The sequence below is a fragment of the Neodiprion fabricii genome, chromosome 5, assembly GCF_021155785.1.
Source record: "Neodiprion fabricii isolate iyNeoFabr1 chromosome 5, iyNeoFabr1.1, whole genome shotgun sequence".
In the NCBI taxonomy this organism is placed as follows: Eukaryota; Metazoa; Arthropoda; class Insecta; order Hymenoptera; family Diprionidae; genus Neodiprion; species Neodiprion fabricii.
The window spans coordinates 2,659,032-2,679,472 of NC_060243.1; the positions used below are offsets into that span (position 1 = coordinate 2,659,032).

The window sequence follows — 20,441 nt, forward strand, 5'->3', positions numbered from 1 at the left end:
AATTTATAATTCCTTGTATAATACTACGCATGTCTCTCTACACAGAGAAGATAGTCTCTTTTATATGTTATATACATACCGGGATCTAACGATATCCACGATAATAGAAATCTAACTGTATCAATTGTCAAAGCATCCTAAGAAAAGTATTGCGTGAAGATAGAAATGGTAAGGGAAGAACCAGGACAATAAATTAATGACTATCGCTGCACTTTTCTAATTGAAGAATTCATTTTCCCATCAGCTTTACTGTTTTTATTCTTTACTTCGGCGAACAATCTTTTGACAAAGAACTCATTTGTCTGATTCTTTCTTGACTTATTCGACCCCCAGAAGTGCGAATAGGATATTTAGAATAAGAAGTGACTAACAGTTGAGGATATACAAAGAAAATACGGAGAGAATTAATATTACAATCACTTTCATTTGGGGTACATAAAATAGAGGGATTACACCATACACCGTAGTCTGAAAATGTGTCTGGCACTTCTACGCACACGAAAACTTAAGCTATATGTTGAACTATGATAATGACTATCTGATATTGTATTTATCATATTCTGTTCAAGACAATGTATAGTGCAGATCTATTTCCTCAGATACAACCTAGATTTCATGCGTACTTTCAAATCATGCTGTTGTAATCTTGTTTCTCTGTCGCTTCAATCCCATTTGTAAACTTGTTAAATTATTACACACTGACACATCAACACTTGTACTAAGTGCGAAAGAAATAAATTTGAATTTTTAGTGGTCAATTTGTCATTTTTCTTCCCCACCTTTCGCAGAACGAACCGCGATTTTCACGTGCTTCAAACGTTGCATCTGATCCGTTCTTCACGGGGTGAAACAAACATTTTGCGATTTATGAAGACTAGCAGAGAAGGACACCAAGGAACTCCAAGAACGCAGCAAAAAGAGCGTGGGACCAACAGCAAAGAATTGCCAAATGAAATTCTTCATTTTTCGGCTCTAACTTTCTATAGAATGATTGCAGCGTACTGAGACTGCGAACAATCGTTTCAAAATCGCCAAAATTTTCGCCAAAAATGCAAAAGGGTTAACCTTCCTTTTTTTTTGGGCGAAAAACTTTTGGTCTCAGATTCGATTTAAACGACCCTTATCTGACCAATTGGACCCTCAGGAACTCAGAACTCGCAGCGAAAAGAGCGTAGGTCCAACAGGAGAGAAATGGCGAGCGAAAAAGCACCTGCTGAAAAATGTCGAAAATTCAGGTTCTGGTTTTTTGGCTGCAACTTCTGATGCGTTGATCGCAGCGTATTGGGACTGCGCCCAATCGATTTCTCTCGCAAAACTACATCCGATCAGTGCTACAATTAATTGATTCCAGCACTTTTCAAAATCGCGAAAATTTTCGCCAAAAACACAAAGGGGTTAGCCTTACTTTTTTTTTGGGCAAAAAACTTTTGGTCTCAGATTCGATTTAAACGACCCTTATCTGACCAATTGGACCCTCAGGAACTCAGAACTCGCAGCGAAAAGAGCGTAGGACCAACAGGAGAGAAATGGCGAGCGGAAAAGCACCTGCTGAAAAATGTCGAAAATTCAGGTTCTGGTTTTTTGGCTGCAACTTCTGATGCGTTGATCGCAGCGTATTGGGACTGCGCCTAATCGATTTCTCTCGCAAAACTACATCCGATCAGTGCTACAATTAATTGATTCCAGCACTTTTCAAAATCGCGAAAATTTTCGCCAAAAACACAAAGGGGTTAGCCTTACTTTTTTTTTGGGCAAAAAACTTTTGGTCTCAGATTCGATTTAAACGACCCTTATCTGACCAATTGGACCCTCAGGAACTCAGAACTCGCAGCGAAAAGAGCGTAGGACCAACAGGAGAGAAATGGCGAGCGAAAAAGCACCTGCTGAAAAATGTCGAAAATTCAGGTTCTGGTTTTTTGGCTGTAACTTCTGATGCGTTGATCGCAGCGTATTGGGACTGCACCCAATCGATTTCTCTCGCAAAATTACATCCGATCAGTGCTACAATTAATTGATTCCAGCACTTTTCAAAATCGCGAAAATTTTCGCCAAAAACACAAAGGGGTTAGCCTTACTTTTTTTTTGGGCAAAAAACTTTTGGTCTCAGATTCGATTTAAACGACCCTTATCTGACCAATTGGACCCTCAGGAACTCAGAACTCGCAGCGAAAAGAGCGTAGGACCAACAGGAGAGAAATGGCGAGCGGAAAAGCACCTGCTGAAAAATGTCGAAAATTCAGGTTCTGGTTTTTTGGCTGCAACTTCTGATGCGTTGATCGCAGCGTATTGGGACTGCGCCTAATCGATTTCTCTCGCAAAACTACATCCGATCAGTGCTACAATTAATTGATTCCAGCACTTTTCAAAATCGCGAAAATTTTCGCCAAAAACACAAAGGGGTTAGCCTTACTTTTTTTTTGGGCAGAAAACTTTTGGTCTCAGATTCGATTTAAACGACCCTTATCTGACCAATTGGACCCTCAGGAACTCAGAACTCGCAGCGAAAAGAGCGTAGGACCAACAGGAGAGAAATGGCGAGCGGAAAAGCACCTGCTGAAAAATGTCGAAAATTCAGGTCCTGGTTTTTTGTCTGTAACTTCTGATGCGTTGATCGCAGCGTATTGGGACTGCGCCCAATCGATTTCTCTCGCAAAATTACATCCGATCAGTGCTACAATTAATTGATTCCAGCACTTTTCAAAATCGCGAAAATTTTCGCCAAAAACACAAAGGGGTTAGCCTTACTTTTTTTTTGGGCATAAAACTTTTGGTCTCAGATTCGATTTAAACGACCCTTATCTGACCAATTGGACCCTCAGGAACTCAGAACTCGCAGCGAAAAGAGCGTAGGACCAACAGGAGAGAAATGGCGAGCGAAAAAGCACCTGCTGAAAAATGTCGAAAATTCAGGTCCAGGTTTTTTGGCTGTAACTTCTGATGCGTTGATCGCAGCGTATTGGGACTGCGCCCAATCGATTTCTCTCGCGAAATTACATCCGATCAGTGCTACAATTAATTGATTCCAGCACTTTTCAAAATCGCGAAAGTTTTCGCCAAAAACACAAAGGGGTTAGCCTTACTTTTTTTTTGGGCAAAAAACTTTTGGTCTCAGATTCGATTTAAACGACCCTTATCTGACCAATTGGACCCTCAGGAACTCAGAACTCGCAGCGAAAAGAGCGTAGGACCAACAGGAGAGAAATGGCGAGCGGAAAAGCACCTGCTGAAAAATGTCGAAAATTCAGGTTCTGGTTTTTTGGCTGTAACTTCTGATGCGTTGATCGCAGCGTATTGGGACTGCGCCCAATCGATTTCTCTCGCGAAATTACATCCGATCAGTGCTACAATTAATTGATTCCAGCACTTTTCAAAATCGCGAAAATTTTCGCCAAAAACACAAAGGGGTTAGCCTTACTTTTTTTTTGGGCAAAAAACTTTTGGTCTCAGATTCGATTTAAACGACCCTTATCTGACCAATTGGACCCTCAGGAACTCAGAACTCGCAGCGAAAAGAGCGTAGGACCAACAGGAGAGAAATGGCGAGCGAAAAAGCACCTGCTGAAAAATGTCGAAAATTCAGGTTCTGGTTTTTTGGCTGTAACTTCTGATGCGTTGATCGCAGCGTATTGGGACTGCACCCAATCGATTTCTCTCGCGAAATTACATCCGATCAGTGCTACAATTAATTGATTCCAGCACTTTTCAAAATCGCGAAAATTTTCGCCAAAAACACAAAGGGGTTAGCCTTACTTTTTTTTTGGGCAAAAAACTTTTGGTCTCAGATTCGATTTAAACGACCCTTATCTGACCAATTGGACCCTCAGGAACTCAGAACTCGCAGCGAAAAGAGCGTAGGACCAACAGGAGAGAAATGGCGAGCGAAAAAGCACCTGCTGAAAAATGTCGAAAATTCAGGTTCTGGTTTTTTGGCTGTAACTTCTGATGCGTTGATCGCAGCGTATTGGGACTGCACCCAATCGATTTCTCTCGCAAAATTACATCCGATCAGTGCTACAATTAATTGATTCCAGCACTTTTCAAAATCGCGAAAATTTTCGCCAAAAACACAAAGGGGTTAGCCTTACTTTTTTTTTGGGCAAAAAACTTTTGGTCTCAGATTCGATTTAAACGACCCTTATCTGACCAATTGGACCCTCAGGAACTCAGAACTCGCAGCGAAAAGAGCGTAGGACCAACAGGAGAGAAATGGCGAGCGGAAAAGCACCTGCTGAAAAATGTCGAAAATTCAGGTTCTGGTTTTTTGGCTGCAACTTCTGATGCGTTGATCGCAGCGTATTGGGACTGCGCCCAATCGATTTCTCTCGCGAAATTACATCCGATCAGTGCTACAATTAATTGATTCCAGCACTTTTCAAAATCGCGAAAATTTTCGCCAAAAACACAAAGGGGTTAGCCTTACTTTTTTTTTGGGCAAAAAACTTTTGGTCTCAGATTCGATTTAAACGACCCTTATCTGACCAATTGGACCCTCAGGAACTCAGAACTCGCAGCGAAAAGAGCGTAGGACCAACAGGAGAGAAATGGCGAGCGGAAAAGCACCTGCTGAAAAATGTCGAAAATTCAGGTTCTGGTTTTTTGGCTGCAACTTCTGATGCGTTGATCGCAGCGTATTGGGACTGCGCCTAATCGATTTCTCTCGCAAAACTACATCCGATCAGTGCTACAATTAATTGATTCCAGCACTTTTCAAAATCGCGAAAATTTTCGCCAAAAACACAAAGGGGTTAGCCTTACTTTTTTTTTGGGCAAAAAACTTTTGGTCTCAGATTCGATTTAAACGACCCTTATCTGACCAATTGGACCCTCAGGAACTCAGAACTCGCAGCGAAAAGAGCGTAGGACCAACAGGAGAGAAATGGCGAGCGAAAAAGCACCTGCTGAAAAATGTCGAAAATTCAGGTTCTGGTTTTTTGGCTGTAACTTCTGATGCGTTGATCGCAGCGTATTGGGACTGCACCCAATCGATTTCTCTCGCAAAATTACATCCGATCAGTGCTACAATTAATTGATTCCAGCACTTTTCAAAATCGCGAAAATTTTCGCCAAAAACACAAAGGGGTTAGCCTTACTTTTTTTTTGGGCAAAAAACTTTTGGTCTCAGATTCGATTTAAACGACCCTTATCTGACCAATTGGACCCTCAGGAACTCAGAACTCGCAGCGAAAAGAGCGTAGGACCAACAGGAGAGAAATGGCGAGCGGAAAAGCACCTGCTGAAAAATGTCGAAAATTCAGGTTCTGGTTTTTTGGCTGCAACTTCTGATGCGTTGATCGCAGCGTATTGGGACTGCGCCTAATCGATTTCTCTCGCAAAACTACATCCGATCAGTGCTACAATTAATTGATTCCAGCACTTTTCAAAATCGCGAAAATTTTCGCCAAAAACACAAAGGGGTTAGCCTTACTTTTTTTTTGGGCAGAAAACTTTTGGTCTCAGATTCGATTTAAACGACCCTTATCTGACCAATTGGACCCTCAGGAACTCAGAACTCGCAGCGAAAAGAGCGTAGGACCAACAGGAGAGAAATGGCGAGCGGAAAAGCACCTGCTGAAAAATGTCGAAAATTCAGGTCCTGGTTTTTTGTCTGTAACTTCTGATGCGTTGATCGCAGCGTATTGGGACTGCGCCCAATCGATTTCTCTCGCAAAATTACATCCGATCAGTGCTACAATTAATTGATTCCAGCACTTTTCAAAATCGCGAAAATTTTCGCCAAAAACACAAAGGGGTTAGCCTTACTTTTTTTTTGGGCATAAAACTTTTGGTCTCAGATTCGATTTAAACGACCCTTATCTGACCAATTGGACCCTCAGGAACTCAGAACTCGCAGCGAAAAGAGCGTAGGACCAACAGGAGAGAAATGGCGAGCGAAAAAGCACCTGCTGAAAAATGTCGAAAATTCAGGTCCAGGTTTTTTGGCTGTAACTTCTGATGCGTTGATCGCAGCGTATTGGGACTGCGCCCAATCGATTTCTCTCGCGAAATTACATCCGATCAGTGCTACAATTAATTGATTCCAGCACTTTTCAAAATCGCGAAAATTTTCGCCAAAAACACAAAGGGGTTAGCCTTACTTTTTTTTTGGGCAAAAAACTTTTGGTCTCAGATTCGATTTAAACGACCCTTATCTGACCAATTGGACCCTCAGGAACTCAGAACTCGCAGCGAAAAGAGCGTAGGACCAACAGGAGAGAAATGGCGAGCGGAAAAGCACCTGCTGAAAAATGTCGAAAATTCAGGTTCTGGTTTTTTGGCTGTAACTTCTGATGCGTTGATCGCAGCGTATTGGGACTGCGCCCAATCGATTTCTCTCGCGAAATTACATCCGATCAGTGCTACAATTAATTGATTCCAGCACTTTTCAAAATCGCGAAAATTTTCGCCAAAAACACAAAGGGGTTAGCCTTACTTTTTTTTTGGGCAAAAAACTTTTGGTCTCAGATTCGATTTAAACGACCCTTATCTGACCAATTGGACCCTCAGGAACTCAGAACTCGCAGCGAAAAGAGCGTAGGACCAACAGGAGAGAAATGGCGAGCGAAAAAGCACCTGCTGAAAAATGTCGAAAATTCAGGTTCTGGTTTTTTGGCTGTAACTTCTGATGCGTTGATCGCAGCGTATTGGGACTGCACCCAATCGATTTCTCTCGCGAAATTACATCCGATCAGTGCTACAATTAATTGATTCCAGCACTTTTCAAAATCGCGAAAATTTTCGCCAAAAACACAAAGGGGTTAGCCTTACTTTTTTTTCGGGCAAAAAACTTTTGGTCTCAGATTCGATTTAAACGACCCTTATCTGACCAATTGGACCCTCAGGAACTCAGAACTCGCAGCGAAAAGAGCGTAGGACCAACAGGAGAGAAATGGCGAGCGGAAAAGCACCTGCTGAAAAATGTCGAAAATTCAGGTTCTGGTTTTTTGGCTGCAACTTCTGATGCGTTGATCGCAGCGTATTGGGACTGCGCCTAATCGATTTCTCTCGCAAAACTACATCCGATCAGTGCTACAATTAATTGATTCCAGCACTTTTCAAAATCGCGAAAATTTTCGCCAAAAACACAAAGGGGTTAGCCTTACTTTTTTTTTGGGCAGAAAACTTTTGGTCTCAGATTCGATTTAAACGACCCTTATCTGACCAATTGGACCCTCAGGAACTCAGAACTCGCAGCGAAAAGAGCGTAGGACCAACAGGAGAGAAATGGCGAGCGAAAAAGCACCTGCTGAAAAATGTCGAAAATTCAGGTCCTGGTTTTTTGTCTGTAACTTCTGATGCGTTGATCGCAGCGTATTGGGACTGCGCCCAATCGATTTCTCTCGCAAAATTACATCCGATCAGTGCTACAATTAATTGATTCCAGCACTTTTCAAAATCGCGAAAATTTTCGCCAAAAACACAAAGGGGTTAGCCTTACTTTTTTTTTGGGCAAAAAACTTTTGGTCTCAGATTCGATTTAAACGACCCTTATCTGACCAATTGGACCCTCAGGAACCCAGAACTCGCAGCGAAAAGAGCGTAGGACCAACAGGAGAGAAATGGCGAGCGAAAAAGCACCTGCTGAAAAATGTCGAAAATTCAGGTTCTAGTTTTTTGGCTGTAACTTCTGATGCGTTGATCGCAGCGTATTGGGACTGCGCCCAATCGATTTCTCTCGCAAAATTACATCCGATCAGTGCTACAATTAATTGATTCCAGCACTTTTCAAAATCGCGAAAATTTTCGCCAAAAACACAAAGGGGTTAGCCTTACTTTTTTTTTGGGCAAAAAACTTTTGGTCTCAGATTCGATTTAAACGACCCTTATCTGACCAATTGGACCCTCAGGAACTCAGAACTCGCAGCGAAAAGAGCGTAGGACCAACAGGAGAGAAATGGCGAGCGAAAAAGCACCTGCTGAAAAATGTCGAAAATTCAGGTTCTGGTTTTTTGGCTGTAACTTCTGATGCGTTGATCGCAGCGTATTGGGACTGCGCCCAATCGATTTCTCTCGCAAAATTACATCCGATCAGTGCTACAATTAATTGATTCCAGCACTTTTCAAAATCGCGAAAATTTTCGCCAAAAACACAAAGGGGTTAGCCTTACTTTTTTTTTGGGCAAAAAACTTTTGGTCTCAGATTCGATTTAAACGACCCTTATCTGACCAATTGGACCCTCAGGAACTCAGAACTCGCAGCGAAAAGAGCGTAGGACCAACAGGAGAGAAATGGCGAGCGAAAAAGCACCTGCTGAAAAATGTCGAAAATTCAGGTTCTGGTTTTTTGGCTGTAACTTCTGATGCGTTGATCGCTGCGTATTGGGACTGCGCCCAATCGATTTCTCTCGCGAAATCACATCCGATCAGTGCTACAATCAATTGATTCCAGCACTTTTCAAAATCGCGAAAATTTTCGCCAAAAACACAAAGGGGTTAGCCTTACTTTTTTTTTGGGCAAAAAACTTTTGGTCTCAGATTCGATTTAAACGACCCTTATCTGACCAATTGGACCCTCAGGAACTCAGAACCTGCAGCGAAAAGAGCGTAGGTTCAACAGGAGAGAAATGACGACGAAAAGATCACCTGCTGAAAAATGTGAAAAACACAGGTTTTCGTTTTTTGGCTGTAACTTTTGATGCGTTGATCGCGGCGTCCTGGGACTGCGCCAAATCGATTTTCCTCTAAAAATCACTTCGGAACAGTATATCAAAGAATTGACCGCAGTCTTATTGATATTCGTCAAATATTACTTCTAGCATTCAACCGCCCTACTTGTTTCCCAAGTCTCTGAGCAAAAAAGATTTTTTGTCAGAATCGATTCAGTCATTTCGGAATGTGTTCTGTAGAATTCAAAAATGACATTCACATTATTCTAGGATTAATAGGTGGACGAATATGAAAAAGTATTTGCTCATTTCTTTATTTCAATGAACGCTACAACACATAGCGACAATACAGTATCATAGATATAGTCTTTAGCAGAGGTGCATTGCATTTGTACGTTGGCCGGAACTTGTACCATAGTTACAAATTACAACAATAATCATTATATATAACATTTCTCACGTTCCACTCAAGGTCATGTATATGGCACTCATTTCTCTTTGTATAACATCCAGATTTCTTATGCGACGTTAGATCAGTTTCTTACATCACTAATCGTTCTTCACCTAAATACTTACTAACTTATCGTTATAGCACTTTACACTGACATTTGAGCACTTGTATCAGAATTAAGGGAAATTCAATAAAACGCAAGTGAAACTTCTTAGCTATAAATTTGAGATTTTTCTTTTACGCCTCCTCTAAAACATGGTCCAATTTCCACGTATTCTGGCCCCAACTTTCAATCCGTATTTCGCAGCCACTCAACACTGCGCGGAATGGATTTATCTCGTCAAAGTAGGTCCATATGGTGTCCAGATGAATGGACTGCAGCATTCCTCAAAATCCGTCAAAGATGGGCTGAAAAATTCCAAAAGGGTTAGCTTTGTTTTTTTTTGTAAATTTTAAACAAAAAAATCAGCATTTTAGAATCGATCTACACGATTCGTCACACAATAATTGAGCACGCAGGCATGTGAAAAATACATCCAGAACAGTGTAGGACCAATAACCGAAGAAATACGGATGATCCTTGTGTATTTTGGCTCTGTCTTTTGATCCCTCCAAATTACGTTAACGTAATGTACGTCATAGAATTAATTTATAGCATTATTCAAAATCAACTAAATTCAAGGGGGTGGTTTTATTGCGATTTGTGAAGATACAAGTTTATCATCTCAAAATTGATTCACTAGACATTAATTTCAGGAATCTGACCCTGGGGAATCATTTGTCAAAACCGCTCCAATATTCCATTATTTGCGGTTGAAGGAAGAAGCTTTTCGTTCATATTGTTTCGCTGTACACTGTAAGTCCTAATGCCGAAGCACACGGAATTTCAATATCTATAAGCAAAACGCAGAAGTGATAAAAAAATAGCACTACAGTTTCTGGAATCTGGTTACGCCTTCTGGAAATTCAGTCTACATCAAAATTCATATGCATTGAATGTTCAGTACCATTGCATGAGCCAATGAATATAGCAAAAGTACTCATGTAATCATTTATCGTGACGACCGAATGAAACGCCTAAAAATGTTACGATCAGTATCTCAGGACTCACGTTTCTTTACCGTTTCGTGGTAGAAATTTTCAAGAGCCGTAACTCTAGTTAAGGCTTCTCCATTCTGCCTATGACTCGTGGAACATTATTGCTTCGGCCTCTACACTCTGATATACGAAATTTCAATTTTCAAAACTAATGCGCTGGTTCACAGACACTACACGCCGTCCTGATCCACTAGCTAGCCCTTTCCCCCAGGAATTCAATATTCTTAATCCCTGCCGGGTTTTGTCTGCTCCCTGAGCTTATTAGCTTGTGATAAACTCACACGGAGATTGATGAAAAAAAATCAGCCGAAACAAGTAAGCCCTAATTCAGCGTTAGATAACTGTAATCCAGAAGTAAATTCGCTCTTATCAGTGTGTATCGTTCCTCTCTTCGTGTCCGATCAGTGTTCGTTCCATTCTTTAGTTCGCGCTTCGATTTTCTTGTCAGTCGTGGTTCAAGGTAAGCTCTAGATATTTCGAAAAAATCAGCAGTGTCGCTATGAAGACCTTGATGGAGCTTTGCAAGCCAGCGAAGAAGTCGGACGAAGATCTCAGCAAGCAGCCGAATTCAGACAAACCAATTCCAGAAGTCGAAAGCAGGACAATGGAAGCCAACTGTCTGCTTGTGAGACCATGGGTAGCGGTAATTCGCTTCTTGGCACTGATAGGCTGCTCAATAGCAGTCGTGGTGCAGCTAAACGAGTGCACTCAGAAACTGATAAAGCCCCCGGTGACAACGCACACTCGATTTCACGTAAACAATTCTCTCTGGTACCCGGCACTCACGATTTGCCGAGAACCACCCTTCCGCACTGAGGTTCTCCAAAAGTGAGTTTAAAATTATATGCATTTCTATTAAAAATGTCTCCAGGAATTCATGCGGAGCTAGTAGTAGTACAAGGCAGGTTCTGGATACAGATTCCTACTACCGACACACTTACCGACACTCACCGATGACGTCATCGCGGAGAAGGGTTTGAGGCTGGGTAAGTATCGGTAAGTATGTCGGTAGTAGTAATCCGTATCCAGAACCAGCCTTGTATTACTACCGGAGCTATGCTTGGAAATGTTCCTAAGCATGAATAGAACATTCCAAATAAAAAAAATATCTCTATGGAATATATTTATGCTAATCAGCTATCCGTCTATCTACTAATGCATTTCCAAGGTACGGCTTGGGCGCCTCTCCTCGTTACACTTCCGAGTGGCGGAACTTTCCCTGGGGTGACGTAACCCTGGAGCAGCTTTATTCCGAGGCTACATATCCGGCAGAAGAAGTCTTCCTACTTTACGGGTTAAACGGGGCCACGAGTAGTAAGTTTCGATTGAAAAAGATCAGTCACTAATCAAGCGTATTCTTTGATTGCAACCCAAATGACGTTTCACAGACGTGGAGCTGTCCAGCAGCTACTTCTTCGAGTCTGGTGCGTGTCATACTTTGATTCCCAAGGCGACGACCCAGGAGGCTGGCCTCTCTGTCGGTTACTCGATCCTTGTGACCCACAGTGGAATCGTGCAAACCACGACTCAAGACTCAACCGGGCTCCTGGGCTGGCACGTCTACGTCCACGAGGCCAGCGAGACCTGGACAGAATCAAAGATGCAGAGCTTGGGTCGTCAGGTAAGGCATATTGCCGGCTTACAGACTTGAAGTACGTATGATTTGAAAGTCAGTCATCGCATAGAGTTATTGAAAAGTACTCTCCTGCCGGTCCCCTCTCTCAAGGAAGCCCTCTTCGTCGAGGTGGGTGAGGAGGTACACATCAAGCTCTCAGTCCAAGAATTTCACCAGACAAACGTCGGCAAGACTAGATTGTGTGTGAACGAGATAGATGGTGGCGAGGTGCGATGCGCCGAACGTTGTCGATGGGAACAGATGACCGTTGACGGGTGTGGGGCACCATGGCTTCCCGGTCTGGATCTTCCCGACTGTCAAGAGTACAATCACACCAGCAATTTGATCATTAACTACCTGAGGTAGAATCTCGTTGACTCCTCGTCGGTATCGCCCGGCATGAAATAGTTCTTCCTGTCACTTCAGGTACGACGAGTGCCACTCACCATGTTGCGGTTGCGCGGCTAGCTGTCGAATGGTGCGATACGAGGCACTTCCGATAACCAGGACCCCGTTTCCGGCTACCATGTCGCAGATTTACGTCTTCTTCAATTCCCGTCTCGTCACCCTTATGGAGGAAAGACCGGCGTACGATTGGTCCAGCTTTCTTGCCGAGATGGGAGGCAGCCTGGGCTTTCTTCTTGGCCTTAGCGTGCTTGGACTTATCAGCATAACCGAGAAAGGCGTCGAGGTCGTCACGGCAAGATTAGCCTCGAAGAAAAACAAGGTGATTCCATAAATTGCGATGGTTACGTTTCTTTTGTACAGTTTTTCATGCTTTGGTATGTATAAGGTACCTTGTACGGTGTATCTTGATTTGTACATTGAGTATCGGTATTGATTGTAGTAATAAAAAGGTTTGGAAAAGATTTTCATCGTTCGTTTCTTCCGGATTTCTCTTCCGAAGAGTCGGTGCAATATGTACTGAATAGAAATAAGGTGTACGTATCTTCATCGCGAGCAAGAATACTGGGTGAAACATTTGGCATTTATCACCGAAAGGCAAGTAGCATGTATCTACGTAACAACTTGTTACGCGTACCAGAGATGTTGCACAGTCTGCCTGCCAAGCAACGGGTTGGAAGCTATTGTGTATGTAATGTACGTTACACCTGTTTCCGGAGTCTTTTTCAATGTGAAAGAAAAAAAAATTGTTTCATTTCGTGAAACATCGTCTGTTGGCCAGTACCAGCGATATTCAAAGATACTTGAAAAAAGCGATTGTCGGTGCACGCGTCGAATTGTACCGGGCTTGTCCTACCGCTGAAAGAAGATCCGGAATTCTGCCCCGTGTCGAAATTTGAAATAATTTATAATGATAAAAAATAATCAACAATAACGAGACACCGGTAAGGAGAAAGAATTCGACCGACGAAAAAGATTACAATAGCGTCGCGTGCGATATAGGAGATGATCGTATAAAGCGACACCCGGGAATTCGGTCTCTTGTCACGCTGCCAGGTTCTCTTTTGTAACGAACACCTCCACGTTCTCAGTTTTGCGCTGCCGGTTGAGATGAATAAACGCAAATTATGCGGTATATATAGACATGCACGTATATACGTATAGAAGGTACAAAAGAATAATAAGCCGATCCAAAAACCCCCCACGATCCGGTTAAAATAGTTTTCGCCTGGGCATCGCACTTCTCGGCTTCACCCAGTTACACCCGAAATTCGAAGTTCAGGAAAAAGATGAATAAGGATAAGGCATAATCCTCGTGGATCGATTCGGTTCCAGGATGATCCCGTCACGATCACCTCCCGCATCGGATCGACGGGAATGACGTCATTAGTCGGTAGCTCGATCTCGCGACCACGAAAAAGCAGCACTCGAAGATCTCGCCGTTCCGTTCAGGGCTGGTTCCGTTCCGAGCAAGCCCTGCAGCCCAGCAGCTCTGTGGTATAAAGGCGTGCTCTGGTACAGTGGGCTATATTGTGGCTGGGTAACGAAAATAGCGACGGCGTCGGCCCAGAAGTAGAAAGGAGGCGGCCAGCTCGTCGAGGAGGAAATCGAGCCACCGAGAGAGACGACCAGGCAGCCACCGAGATCGGATAGAAGAGGACGGGGAGAACTCGGGGGAAAAAAGAGGAAAACGGAGAGACGGGGAAGAAATAGAGAGAGGGAGAGAGAGGGAAAGAGAGAGAGAGAGAGGAGGCTGCAGGGGCCAGGAGACGAGATTTGAGTCTATGTGTATTCTTCGACTTCGTTCATGCACACAGCTTGCGACTTAGCTTACTTACGTAATTCGTAAGTCAGGCCGAAACGCGACTTCCTCCCCCTCCCCCCTCCCCCCTCCGTCACCCACCTATACGCGCTTTTAACGCGCTCCTCGAGTCTGCTATTTTATAGTTTACTTATTCTCCTGGCATATTGCGGATCTACGATGAAATATACGCTCGGCTTCTTCTTCTTCTTCTTCTTCTTCTTCTTCTTCCAGATCGACCGTTATGAAAACCCGCGACGTAATCGCGCGGCTGCAACGCGAACAAACAATTGCCAAATTTTGCGGACACGATGACAAATGAAAAGAAATATTATGTCATTGGATTATTTTATTATGCGCTGTTTCTATCATTCTGACGTCTTAATATCCCTGCGAGGTTAAAATTTGTGCAGTTCCTATGGTGAAAATGATTTTTACGATTTTCAACGAATTTTTACGGAAATTGGAATATTTCTTACAAAACTAGTTAGATTTTCATGAAAATTGGTATGCTTTCGGTGAAACAAAATCTACAAGATGGTACAATTTTTGACAAATATTAACAATTCTCTACGAAAAAATTACGCATATTTACAATTTCGTACGAAATAATACGAAATGTTAAAATTTTTGTCAAAATTTGTAGTATTAGAAATTTTCGTCAGGTGTACTTAGGCGACGTAGTCGAGACCGATGGAATGTTTCGAATCTATCTTTGAAATCGCACCCATCCAGCACTCTTCCAACTCTGTACCGTCCCTAGACTATAAGTTAAAAGACTGTTTGGCCTATTCTTTGACCCACCCGACAAATCGAACGCCTGTAATTTTCGAATTCAAGTTTCGAACGTTTTCCCGTCTCTACTCGGTGCGGTCGGTAATTTCGTTGTATAAAAATTGCCGTCATAACGTTGGCGTCAAAAATAATAACGAGCTCTCAAATTGCTCGAATGTTGATCCAATAGCTTTCTAGCTCGCTTTCGGGATGAAAGCTCGCGTCGAATATTGTGTTATAGATTATAAATTCGAATGTTATTGCAGCCACGGGAATTTGCTGCCATTTCGTTATTTTTAAGCACTTTCGGGATTTCTTGCTACCGAGGAACTATAAATTCAACTTTTTTTATATCGTGTAAACAGTCGGACGTTTTGCGTGTATATATGGGCTGTAACGTCATTTCTTCTTAATTTTAATAATATATTTTTCTTCCCTCTGCGTCAATCCGCAACTCTTCGAAACTGCCTCACATGCATCTCGGAGCTGATCTCGTTTTTCTTTCGTCAATTTTTCTTCAGTTTCTTCGGACGTCCAGTCATCGTGGATCCAGATGTTAAAAGAACGAAGAATTCCAACCGATCGTATCGAGTGGCAGTAAATACTGCGCGATTTGGATGGAGGCAGATAGAGGCGATCGTTCCGTCCCAAGTGCAAGTTCAAATATAGAATGGAACCAGATTTTCTCGTGCCTGTTGCCTCTTGGCACTGAAAAATACGTAAAAAAAATTTTTTCCCCTTGACATTTGATATAGAAACTGCTTAACAATAACCCCGTACTGCATTAAAGCGTATATTGCCAATTGCTTGTTTGCGCCAAGGAAAAAAAATTCTTACATGTTTTTCTCTCCAATTTTATTTTTGGTCCGGGGAGCGTCGTTCATTCCGTTATTCAAATTTGTTTGCCCTTCTTTCCAACGACGTCTTCTCCAATTTATACGCAGTTGTCGTAAATCCTTCGGTCAAAAATTTCCTCTAACGAGATAATGAACGGACAAAGAGAATCGGCGAAGAAGAAGAAGAAAGAAAAGACCTCTTCCAACGACCTGGATATCGGCAAAAGTTGAGGCGAATTCTAGCGCCTCGGTGAAGAGAGCGTAACCTCTCACGTCAGAGACGCTAGCGTCTTGACGCCCGCGAGCTCGTCAGGCAAGAAATAAATGAATACAATATTTTTAAACTCTTTCAGCCGTGGGACATTGGGAACGAGCTATAGTGAAATTACAAGAAATATATCCCAGGTCGATCCCTCCGATTTGATTTCTTTTGTAATATGTCGCAATAGACTAAAAGCTAAGCTTCACGTAATTTTTTATTTTTTTTTCCTTGATCTGCCATTAAACACTTCAAGGGGATGAAATCACCCTCTAAATTATGTCACGTCAAGGGTCGATTTGGCAGTTTCACCCATAGAAACGTAATATTTTTTAACAGATCCAATTGGCAAAGTTTCCACATAACGACAAATGAAAAATGTAATTTTCTCGATTAATAAAAGAAAGTAAAAAACTACCAAATCGACCCTCGATATTCCTTAATTTGAAGATTGGTTTCACCTCCTTAAAGTGTTTGAATTAACATTCTCCCTCTTTGATTGAACGTTCCTATCCATCTAATTGTACATATGTGTACAATAATCTTGTGCTAATTATTCGATATTCTTTTCGCCAGATGCCCACTTCCTGTCCACTCCTTAAATCAGCTGTGCTTACGGAATTATCGCCTTATCGCCATCACAATATACATGTAAGTATGGCTCGGTATAAAATAGGCGAGAAATAAATTTATAACGCCCAGCTATTCCTGTCGAGCTGTAAATCCATATAACAAAGTGATTTTTATTATAGTAAGAGTGTCGAATATCCATAGAATACTTGAATGTAGCTATGTCGTATAAAATGTGACCCTGTTTGCACTATCGTTAGACAATTTCACAGGTACCAAGGTATATATGCAAGTTGTACGTCATGAGGTTTCGGAAAGTAGCAAAGGCAAGAACCGATACAAAGAGTAATAATGACGAGAGAGAGAGTGAGAGAGAGAGAAAAATTATTCGATGGCTTAACGACGTCGGCCAGAAAACGGCAGCGATGCCGATGGCGACGCGGATGACTCAAGGCTTCGAGGTGAGCTTCTTCTCAGCCTCGCTAGCCAACTCCTCCGGTGTCCGTTGGTGGCCCAGATTATCTTTGCCTCGCTCCTCGAGTCCCCAAATATAACCGGGGGATTCGGTCGGCTCTTTTCCCGCAGGCCGCGTGTCTTATAGGTACATACCCACTTTGAAGAGAGACACCGGCATTCGATCACGATCGTGCGATCGCGCCGAAGAGCCCTCGATTTTTCCCTCCGGCAAGAAAAAAAAAAAAAACAAAAAAAAAAAAACGAAGAAACATCCATTTATTCATCACATACGGCTGGGTGAATTTTTCGATATTTATGTTATTGCGCTCTGTGATCGGATATCTCTCCGACATATTTATTACCGCAAAAATTACAACGTTCTGGCCCATCAGCTTCGACAGGCAAAATGGTGAACAAATTTTGAAAAACGCTGGTACCCACGTATCGCGGTTCGGAGAGGTGGGCGCAGCCACGTGGATTGACCTGACAGCAGGTGACAGGTGAACGGATGCACGTCAAATTCTTTGGCGGAAACTTGTACTGCCCACGTGCCATTGCCATACTGCACCGAGCCGAAAGGTCGAGGTCAGCCCAGTTCGGGGATTTACTCGCGGAGAGGATTTTTCCCTCGGGTGGATAAAGGTCTGCGGTAATTAACCATTCGGTCATATCGTCGCCGCGACACGGTGTGACAAATGGCGAAACGGATATCACGAATCGACCAAGATGATCGAGGGAAACCGATATCTGGATCTCTGGCCCAGTCAGCTGGACCACCCGTTAGAATTAACCTCCGCCTCTGGCCGATGTAAAAATAGTCTCTAATTATGCGCCCGATTTAAACCAAAGATTATATCTGCGTAGTTTTCAAAAGAGTCGCGGGTGAATATATATATATTATTATTATATATATATATATGTGTGTGAATGTCTGCCACAGCGTGATCCAGATCCACTTTCATTCAGTATGCTGCCACTCAGTCAAGGGGTTTCATACCCATGAGTAGGTAAAAAAAATCAGTTTTCTAAAATGGTACTCGTTCGAAGTTACGATCCTTTGAGTGTCTTCCCTGAAAATTTACCGACCGGATGAGCAGCGATAAGGAAGGATATTAAAAGAAGGAAGAATGAGGTTGACACAATAAAAAAAAAAAAGATCTATGGGAAGCGTCGACATCTCGGGAAGATCCGTCATATGGCCCAGGAGTTAACGATTTCATCTAAGTTTCAAATACACCAGTTATTTTATTGTCAGTGAAAACCGTGCTCATAACTTTAAACAGTGTTTTCAATATCTGTACCAGAAACATCCTCGCGACTATTGGACAGATCGGGACCTACTTTTGCACAGTTACGTTGCACACAATAATCTAGTACTTGTCGAACCGTTTTTTTGATATCTAGCACAGTCTTTTTTTTTTTTTTTTCTTTTCATAGTCAGTAGTGAACAATGTTGAGGTGAAAAATTGGCTGTTTCATTCCAGAAACTGCGATTATCTGAAAAAATTGATAAGTATACTAGTTTTATCTATCTACTTTTAGCAACTTTTTTTTTCCTTTTCAGATAAGAAATGGCTGAGGCACGTCTGGTACCGCATTTGCTGTGAACAAAAACACGTCCTAGGAAAACTACTGCCACTGTTTTACCGTTTGATATTTTTCAACCGAATTTTTACACAGCTTAGATAAAATGTCACGCTTCGGAAGATGTATAATGGTTGTTCAATAAAATTCAACTTTATACACGAAAAACATTCTTAAACATAAGCCTAATTTGTAACCCCTTAACTCCGGTTCAACGATCGGCAAGGAGTCTGCCGTTACACCAAGATCCGTTTCTCCTTTTCCATCGTCTTCGTCTCCGTCGACATCCTCGAATATTTTTCTTCCGAAAAGTGCAGGCGTGCTGATGATTCAACGACGCAACGAGAAGCTGCGACGATAAACGCATCGAGGGCGATTCCAGCCGCCCTTGAAGACGTTTCGAGCACGGATCCACCAGTTTCGTTGCCGGTTGAATCGTCCGTACAATAAACATTCGGCATGGCATCTACGTGCGTCATAATCTTAAATTATCTGGGTTGTGTAACCATGCTATTTCCGCCACTAATCAGTCATCTTACTTATATATGTACGAAGGTACAAGAATCGCCGTTGCACGGTGTGGGAAAGAGGCAATTTCATTGACTGCACATCTGCCATTGGCACGATCCACTTCAAGATAATTCGCACTTATCGAGTATGAGATACGAAGCTGGAGTCCATTTTGCAAACGGTTACATGTTTTGACGTGACTCTTCTCCTGCACCGTGCCCATGACGCGCTGTTTTTCATACGTTTCCAAGCCAGCACGAGGGTGTGGGCTTGAACAAACAAGGGATGAGTCAACGCCGTCGCGGTGAAGTCATTGGGCATGGAAGAATTTGGCAGTTCTAAGATCAATTTGGATACCGTCGATGGGGTGCCCGGGTTCTGGCTGCTCCCGGTGACTCCGAGATTCGATTAAATCACTAATTCAACCTCTAGGCTCCGTTCGGGATGGCCAAGGCTGTCCCTGGCATCGATACAGTTACCGTTCAACGTCGTTGATGCTATAGATAGAATACCAACGTCGCGGTCGAACCGCGGACATCATGGTGCTCCTCGTTCCGGGGTCCGACGACACCGAGCACCTTCCTCTCCTTCGTTGTCCTTAATGTCAGGTGCTTCGAACGTTGGAAGAATCCTCGGACTCCGTCACATGGTGATAAAGCCACTGATCGACATTGGACCGTGACTGCAAATCCACTGTCATGTCGTAGCTTTGGATTACATCACTCGAAGAATCAACCGAACATTATTCGTTCTCGGGATAACTATCTCAAAGTTTTATGCAATCGTTGATTGGAAAAGTTCGATCAACATCGACAATAAGATGTCGTTCCGAATGAGTTGATGGACGGGATGTAATTCAGTGGTCTCAGCAAAGCGCAACGAAGATTCAAACGAGCTCCTATAACGCTTATCTCGTTCCAGCTCGCTGCGTCTCGTTTAACAGGTAGTATATCTTCTTAATCCCCACGCGTCTAGCAGCTTCTCGCTGGACGAAACGTCGCTGGTTCAGAGTGTCTAAGACTGACCTAGGCCTCCCCCGTCCACCCTAACCACCCCCCTTGGGTATGAATTTATTCGTTCTGTCCACGTGTGCAGGTTTGTCCACGTGCTCGCGCATCCGTTCATCTCTCTACCAGAAAGATCCTCCACTTCCTCCTCTTCTTTTCCTTCTTCCTCTTCTTCCTCTTCAGCTCGGCATCTTTTTGGTTCCGTATATTATCTCGATCAGGGCATGAAGCCGGGATATTTGTTTCGACAAATAGCGAGAGGGTGTTCGGCTTACGTACACGTTTCTCCTTCACCAGGACCACCGTCGAATAATCCTCGACTTTAAATTCTCCCCCTCCACCACCGAGTCCCGCGATTAAGGGATAGCCACCCATAGTCATAGGGTGATTTTCGAATCTTCCCAGCGTCTCACTCTTCGTCTATTTTCATCTCACTTTAAGTAAGCGCGCGCGCGCGCGTTCGCCTCCTCGG

General features: G+C 42.9%; 1 protein-coding gene and 2 long non-coding RNA genes across 3 annotated transcripts; 2 read left to right on the forward strand and 1 right to left on the reverse strand.

The window, feature by feature from the left end:
- Positions 1-10,664: 10,664 nt before the first annotated feature.
- LOC124183049 (acid-sensing ion channel 2) lies at positions 10,665-12,626 on the forward strand. The gene is made up of 5 exons (XM_046571043.1): positions 10,665-10,980; positions 11,321-11,466; positions 11,541-11,773; positions 11,879-12,129; positions 12,194-12,626. The coding sequence occupies exons 1-5, from the start codon at positions 10,757-10,759 to the stop codon at positions 12,504-12,506; spliced, it is 1,167 nt and encodes a 388-aa protein (XP_046426999.1). The 5' UTR covers positions 10,665-10,756; the 3' UTR covers positions 12,507-12,626.
- A 5,174-nt stretch (positions 12,627-17,800) lies between these two features.
- Positions 17,801-18,601, forward strand: LOC124183052. The gene is made up of 2 exons (XR_006870918.1): positions 17,801-18,218; positions 18,433-18,601. It is a non-coding gene; the product is annotated as an uncharacterized LOC124183052 (long non-coding RNA).
- Positions 18,297-19,205, reverse strand: LOC124183051. The gene is made up of 2 exons (XR_006870917.1): positions 18,992-19,205; positions 18,297-18,918 (listed from the first exon to the last, which is right to left on the reverse strand). It is a non-coding gene; the product is annotated as an uncharacterized LOC124183051 (long non-coding RNA).
- Positions 19,206-20,441: the final 1,236 nt, after the last annotated feature.

Coding starts and splice junctions, on each gene's coding strand:
- LOC124183049 (XM_046571043.1), top strand. CDS start 10,757: ATGGAAGCCAACTGTCTGCTTGTGAGACCATGGGTAGCGGTAATTCGC. Junction 11,467..11,540: donor GTTAAACGGGGCCACGAGTA/GTAAGTTTCGAT, acceptor GACGTTTCACAG/ACGTGGAGCTGTCCAGCAGC. Junction 11,774..11,878: donor TGCAGAGCTTGGGTCGTCAG/GTAAGGCATATT, acceptor CCCTCTCTCAAG/GAAGCCCTCTTCGTCGAGGT.